The sequence below is a fragment of the Oryzias melastigma genome, linkage group LG9 (assembly GCF_002922805.2).
Source record: "Oryzias melastigma strain HK-1 linkage group LG9, ASM292280v2, whole genome shotgun sequence".
Classification (NCBI taxonomy): domain Eukaryota; kingdom Metazoa; phylum Chordata; class Actinopteri; order Beloniformes; family Adrianichthyidae; genus Oryzias; species Oryzias melastigma.
In genome coordinates, this window is record NC_050520.1 from 7280459 (window position 1) to 7288408 (window position 7950).

Below are 7950 nucleotides of genomic sequence, written 5' to 3' on the forward strand. Positions count from 1 at the left end.
ACCTGAGTTTTTATATATACATATATATTTTCCCCTTTTTTCGAATAGTCAACTCGAAAACAAACGGTGATGCAAGACTTCTTAATAACGCCATAAAAGAAATCAGATAACTAACTTGATTGTAAGAAATAAAGAGTAAAAAAAAGCAACATTTTAGTGATGGAGCACTATTGAAACCACAAAAATATGTTCTGGTTAATTCATTGACTGACAGTAATAAACTTTTAAAGGATCAACTTCAGTCAAAAACTCACCTGAGACATCTTTCTTAAAGTCAGTTAAAGATTGAACTCATCAGTTTAGCTTTTACTGTTTGACAACAAATTTCAATCAAAACAAGTAAGCAGTTCAAGACTTTGCACCATAGCAGCATGAATGATGATACCTTTGGTGACAATCGCAAGAACACACTTTGACTGTACATAAGAACTGGACGTCCCTCACTTGGTCCAGTTCAACTATACGGTCAATGGTTTGAGGTCATGCAGCATCTTTAAAAGTACTGTTTGGATGTCCAGACAACATCTGTGAGAAGAACTGTTGTCTGATGACCCCATGTTAGAATGGTAAAAGTGGACGGACAGGAATGAGAGGAGAAGGAAAAAGCACCACAAAGACCACTCCCCTGTCTTTGTTTTGTCCCGGTGAAATGCAAATGTCTGCCGTCACATGGCTCTTTAACACGCTAATCTGGCAGCATGTAATTGCTAAGGCACCAATGAAAATGCTGCACTAAAGGGCAATTGTTGACCTATTTATAGCATCTGCCCGTGCAAGGATGTTTGTGGAAGCTTGGCCATGAGGTCAGAACACAAAACCAACAAATAAATATGTATGTATAAAAATATATTTTGAAAAATTTTTGGACTTTGGACATAAAAGCAAGACGTTTGCACTGTTTTTGAGGGTTGGTTATTCTCATAATCCCGTGGGAATTTAGCAAGTTTTCAAATCCAGTCTAATCTTTTGTTTGTTTTGCTCCAAATCTCAAAGCAATGTTGGACCTTCTGTTAGTCTGAAGAAATGTCTCTGGGAAATGTGGATCCTTTTTGAATCAACAAACTAAAATCTAAGAAGAAAACAAAAATGTTTCTGGTACAAAAGTTAAAAGTGTTTCACTTTTTCTCTTAAAGAATATAATAGAAAAGCCATGAAGTCATAGAAAATAGAAATTATTCATTCAGTGCTTTAACAACTATGAATTAATTGATTATTTACACATAAAACACTCATGTAGAACAAGAACAATCTGACAGGGAAAACAAAATAAAGTGATGTGATGGTGTGTTAGAGAATCCCATCTGGATTTTTTAACATGGTCATTCCCTAAAAATATTTTATGAAATAAAAATAGAAAAAAATCAAAAGCACAAAGTCAAAAAATTAAAAAATTGCTTTGTAAACAAGTCTTTTCTTTATTTTATTAATTAATTTTACTTTTAATTAATGCTTTAAAATATATGTTGTTATTATATATATATATCTATATGAATCATGAACATAAATTGTTTAATTTGCATTTGTACAATAATTCTACGTCTCTTACCAGGAAATCAACATGTTTTTTTTCCTTTTTTTTTACTAACTGCTGCACAGTTTGTCAAATAATCAATTTGACTTATCAAGTTTGTGCCACTATGCCAGGAATATTTTTTTTTAACAGAATAATGATGAAATATTTGATCTTTTCTGGTCTTATAGGCGCTATATGTTATATATTGAGAATGTATAACCCCAAATATATCCCAACTAATCAAAGAAGATTTATCTTAGAGTTTCACTGACTGGTTCCACTTTGAAACCTTTTGAAGCAGAACAGAAGCAATCATGACTAAAGGTGTGAGAATGAGGGAGACCCGGCATGTGAGCCGTTTCAGATACTTGAAGCTAAACACACTCAACCGGATTGCTGACATTGTCTGCATGTTTGGAGCATGAAAAAATGCACTCAGGTGGCAAAAAAACACAACCTAACCAAACACCTGCAGCAACTGTCACAACAGAGGAGACTCCAGTATTGATGTCAATGGACTAATCTGTGCTGGAATTCCAAACAAGTTACCTTCAGTTTATTGGGCTTTTGTCCCAAATCCAAATAAAAAACTGATCTGAAAACGTTGTCAGCATTTTGGAAGTAACAAAAACAACTCAAAGCTGCTTAAAGATGCTTGATGTTATCGTGGGAACAAAATCTTGTTTTTCACCTCTCCAGGAAATCTTAGGTCAAGGTGTGTTAACCAAGCAGAAAAATCAGAGGAATGCCCACTGGTTCAGTCAGATTTTACCCGCAGATATAAGCTGTGAAAAATATATAGAGTAAAAATAGGTTTAAATAATTTTTAAAGAGCTCTTTTACTGATTACTGGTTATAGGTTACTTTTCTGAACCGCTTATATGAGGTTATATTTGTTGCTAAAATATTGTCCGTCTGTAAAAAAGTTTTGTAACTGTAAAATTAAAATTGTGTATCTGTAAAAATGTTTTGTACTTGTAGATGAATCTTGTCTAAGAAAACGTTTCGTAAAAGTAAATTTAAAATTGTGTGTCTGTAAAAATGTATTGTACTTGTAAAAAAAAATGTCTGTAAAAAAGTTTTGCAAACATAAAAATAAATTTGTCCAACTTTAAAAAAATTTTGTAACTGTGAAAATAAAAATGCGTCTGTAAGCATGCTATGTACTTGAAGAAAAAATGATTGCAAAAAAACTTGAAATTGTAGAATTAAAAATGTGTGTCTGAAGAGAAGTTTTGTGACTGTAAAATTAAAATTGTGTTTCTATAAAAATGACTTGTACTTAAAAAAAAAAACTTTCTGTATTTAAAAAAGCTTTTCAACCATAAAAATAAATTTGCATTTGTTAAACGTTTTGCACATTATTCTCTGTAAAAAAAAGTTTTGTAACTGTAAAAATAAATGTGTCCATCTGTGAAAGAGTTTTGTTACTGTAAAATTAAAATTGTGTCTATAAAAATGTTTTGCAACAATATTAAAAAAGCTTTCCATCTGTAAAAAAGTTTTGAGAGATTTGTGTGTCTGTAAAAATGTTTTATAAAAGTAAAAATAAAAGTGTCCACCTGTAAAAAAGTTTTACACTTTTAGCAAAAGATTTGTGTGTCTTTTGTCTAAATGTTTTTCAGCTGTAGTATTAAAATTTTGTCTGTAAAAATATTTTGTACTTGTCTTAAAAATGATCCGTAAAAAAAAGTTTTCTACCAGTAAAAAACAAATGTGCCGTCTGTAAAAAAGTTTTGCGACGAAATATTAGGGCCACAAAGAAATAATAATAATAATATTAGAGTTTTTTAACAGTTACAACATTTTTCTTGTAAAATTACGAGATTTAAAGTCGTAATTTTTTTTTTTTTTTTGTAAACTGGCCCTAATACTCCGTCGTAAAATTTGTTTTTGTAGAAAAAATATCTGTAAAAAAGTTTTTTGACTGTAAAAGTAAATGTGTCAGTCTGTAAAAAGATTTTGCATTTGTAGAAAAAAAAATGTCTGTAACATGAAGTTTCACACTCAGAAAAAGCTTTTGTATGGACTGACAATTTTGTTTCTACTGTTATAAATTCTTTTCACAATTACATATTTGTTTTACAGATAGAGAAGTACTTTTATAGCAACAAATCTAACTTTATAAGCGTGGGGGTCACATCTTTGCACTTGCATTGTCGTCTAATAATGAACAGAAGTATTTTTCACTTTTCAAACTTTGGATCAATAAGATTGAACATTGAAAATTGAGTTTTCTACCAACCCGTCCCAGCGAGAGCTCCAGCAGGGGGGCTCAAAATCTTATTTTTTGTTTTCTACCCAGCCCCCCCTCCCCCTGAGACACGCCTGTCCTGGCTCTGCAGATGGTCCTCTCTCGGGTCCCATCTGCAGCAGGGAGTGTGTCAGACAAAACAATGATGTTACTAGAAAACAAAGTAGATGTTCATTTGAATGATCAAAAGACACTTTCAGAACTGTTTCGCTGCTGGCAGCAGGTAAGTTTGTGGGACAGAAATGTAATCAATAATTAACTTGATTAAAATAATTTAAAAAAAAAGGCATTTTTTGGGGGGAAAAAAAACAGAATTTTCAGAAGGATCCAAATTTCATATATTTTAATCAATTGACTTTTCAATCAAAAGCATAGAAGTTTACATTTACGTATATGTGAACAATTACTTTTTGTTTTTGTAATAAAATTGCTAATGATGTTAGCTATGCGCTAACACAGCTGACCGACGACTTTTGATGACATCACTGAGTATTTGTAACATCTGAAATTGAAGACACTTTTTCCCATAACTCTCTGTATGTAGGAGTTGGGAGAAGCCGTAGGGGAAGAATTCAGATTCGGCTTAAGCAGAGAGCTCTCAGCAATGATGAGGGGAAGTGGGGGTGGGATTACTCCCCACTAATGGTCCTGCCCACAACTCAGAGGCAAATTTCTAATAAACTCCTGCCGCTCTGCAGAAACTATGTCATAGAAAACGACAGAGATTTTTGACTAAAACCAGCATAATCTTATTAACTAAAAGACCTCTGGGAATGCAGTTAAAACAGATCAAAAAAAGATCAGAGTTGGATTTTTAAGAGCATTTTCCTCTCAATTTTTGAAAAATGTGATTTTATTGCAAAAAAAATAAATTAAATGCTGCACTTTGAGAATCTGTGAAGATGTTTAGTGCATGAAGTTTAATAATTTCTGGATAACTGAACCAATTGCCACCTTAAAAAAATGAAAATACACTTTTGTTCATCTAACTCCAACCCAGTTTTTATGACAAAATGAGTCAACTAAATTGAAGTGCCAACAATGTTAAAAAATATACAAATTTATTGACCATGAGAAGTCAAAGGGAGCCAGGAGACAATGTAGCATCCATCCATCCATCCATCCATCCATCCATCCATCCATCCATCCATCCATCCATCCATCCATCCATCCATCCATCCATCCATCCATCCTCAGAACCAGCTGAATCCCTTGCTTTAACTGATCATGTATTTCCTTCCTGCTTTAAATCTGTGAACAGAAAATGTTCAGCTAATCCTCCCACACACGGAGTAGTCACCACGCTGGTTTGTGGGCAGGTCAAGTCAAGCTGCCGCTTCTCTATGCTACACAAGAGCTGAAAATAGATTTAAAAAAAAAAGACAAACGTTGTTAGTGACAGAATGATCAAGGAAGTGATGGGAGGAGTAAAAAGAAGATAAACTAAGGAAGGGGTATATTCTTTAAACAGTTTCATCCTTCTTCATCCTGGATCTTCCAGAATTTTTGATAAATACTATAGATAAGAGAGAAGTGTCAGCCAACAGCAAATGGAGCTTAGAAATCCACTGGAGCATCTGCTTTTATTGACTCATTTGTACACTTTTTTCTATTTTAGTCCTGTTTTTTGCAACATTAAATCACTCTATCCATCTAAAACTGTCATATTGGAACACAAACTCTTTGTTTTTATTGCTTTGAAAAAAAAATTTGTAAAACATTTAAAGTATAAAGTCACTATACTAATTATTCACGCCATCAGAAGGTCGGTCTCTTAGGAGATTTTCCAAAAACCCTACTTGACATAATGTGATTGAACTGGTTTTAAAGGAAATAATATAAATATAAACCAAAAAATTCAGAATGATCTGTTCTGAAAGATACTCCCCCCTCATGCACTGTCATCAACACACCACGAGGAGGAGGAGGAGGAGGAGGAGGAGGAGGAGGAAGAGGAGGAGGAGGAGGAAGAGGAGGATGGGTAACCAGAGAGCTGACCTCCCCTGCAGGCATGTGTGGTTGCAAGGCTTTCCAAATGAACAATGGTCATGAGGGGGTCACCTAAAACAGCAGCAGCAGCTGCCTGCCCATTAATGAATTGTTTTGACGTAAAGTGCACAATTAGGTCAAGCCTTCATCTGAATCTGACTGATGACTCTGCAGCCAGTGAAGATGGAGAGGATGGAGGATGCTGCTATACTGCACGATCCCTCATGGCCTCGACCTGCTCCATATAGGGTTTAAAAAGGAAAGGCATCTCCTCTGTGTGCATCCTCCTGAGATAGTATTAAAGGCCTGTTTGAAATGTTATTTTTATTTTGATTATTTTCTGACACTGTAACTCCAAAGCTACGTTTAGAAACAGAAAGTGATGCTGTCTTACCTCGATGCTGTCCTCTGTTGGTCATCCCGGAATGAATGAGGAGGAGACGCAGGTGCAGGGATGAGCAGCGACGCCCGGAGAAAGACAGCAAAGATGAAGCCATCGTCGCAGAAACACCCCCTCCAGAAGGTCGTGCATAAATCCCCCGGAAGCTCGCTCACCTGTTTTGACCGGGATCCGGCTTTTGTACCTGATGTTAGCCGTCATGTTCGACCGCGATCCGCCCTCGATTTCAGGGAAGCGACGGCTCAGGCTCGCCTCTCCTTCAGAGCCCGAACCGGAGGAGGCGGGGCCCAGCTGACACATTCAAACCACGCCCACCGTACACCATCAGCCAATTACAATGCAGATTTCTACTAGCAGGAATCCTGCAGGATGAGAGCAACCTCACCCACTTCGGATTGATCCTCCAACCTTAAATTTACCTCCCTAAATGCGCATGCGTCACTTTATCTAATGCTAACATGCAAATAATGTCTAAGAGGAAATTCTAGAATGCCTTATGATCAGGGCACATCTATATTTTTATCTATAAATGTAAATTAAAGACTCATCTTTTTAGTTTAAAATTTACATAACTCATTTAATTAACTTATTTATTTGGCTTTCAAGGTTTACTATTTGTACTTTTATTACTAGAAATGTCACAGTTAATTAATATTCCTACAAAATCGCTTCAAAATGAAATAAATTGATGGATTGAGACAAGATAGGTTTATTTGACTATAACTTATAAAGTGCCTTCATCACAGTTCCATGTGCGGAAATAGATTGAATTTAGCAAAGACGTAGCCATACAGTGTGTTAGAATGCTCTAATAATGTTCTGTTTTTATTATTTTGAAGCGGAAAAACAACAGTGGGCTGACCTGAAATTAAAATAAATTGATTTATCAATTCTTGATTATATTGCAAGAAATACCAAGAAAACTGGAAAACATAACTTTTAGTACAGATGTATTTATCGCTAAACTAAAAGATGTCCTGTATCAATTTTAGATCAGTGAGCTGGATCGTCCAAAATGAAGCAACATCGACCATGAATCGTATCAACCACAAATTATAAGAATTGAATAGTTGAAATAAATTGTTAAATCCCTAACTTTTACCCTATCTTTTAATCTAAACATGTCTTCTCAAACTATTAGCCAAACAGTTTTCTTCCATTTTAAACTGGTCTTTTGATTTATTTTTTTTGTCTGTTGCGCTTCATGACTTTATATTGTTTTAACCCATCTTCAGATTCATCTTTTATTTCAAGCTCTACGCATTATATGTACTCTACTACGTTTCAAGCACTATGCATGTATTTAAAAAGCTCTACAAGTCAAAATATAGATTGATTTTGTATTTTATAAATGAAACCATTTCATAGATTGAAATATGAACCAGTTTCAATCTGATTACCAGGTGGCTATAATACGTACTTTTTCCCCTCTCTACCCAGTGTTTCCGTTGATACAAGATGGTAAATCTCGTCAGCCTATCAAATTGGGAAGTCTAAATATATTTTAACATACATTTTCATCTGAAGCCAGACAAAGCAGCACCTCAGTGTCACCTCACACTGCAAAATAAAGAGTTCAGGCTGCTTGTCCAACAGAAAAATGCCAGGTTAGAGGAGGTACTTGTTGCCATTGAATTGTCTGGTGATGACAAACTAAAGCCACTTTCCTCCTTCAGGATTGTGGGACTCCTCATGTGCCCAATTTGTTGTTTGTCCAGACACAAATGATGGAAATGATCATTTACTGGAATTAAACAAAAATCTTAACTCCAATCATCAAAAAGAGACAAAGAA

At 34.9% G+C, this 7950-nt stretch overlaps 1 protein-coding gene across 3 annotated transcripts in view; it reads right to left on the minus strand.

Moving 5' to 3' along the window:
- The window catches only part of sept5a (septin 5a), a 22753-nt gene extending 16291 nt beyond the window's left edge, over positions 1 to 6462 (minus strand). Inside the window, exons 1-2 of one of the 3 annotated variants that reach the window (XM_024275073.2) lie at positions 6312 to 6462; positions 6151 to 6164 (exon numbers count right to left, since the gene is read on the minus strand). In XM_024275073.2, the coding sequence (XP_024130841.1) occupies positions 6151 to 6164; positions 6312 to 6456 (159 nt within the window). In that variant the 5' untranslated portion in view covers positions 6457 to 6462. Of the gene's footprint in view, positions 1 to 254; positions 318 to 6150; positions 6165 to 6311 lie in introns of those variants that run through there. The other 2 variants (XM_024275074.2, XM_024275076.2) reach the window with 2 other exon arrangements.
- Positions 6463 to 7950: the final 1488 nt, after the last annotated feature.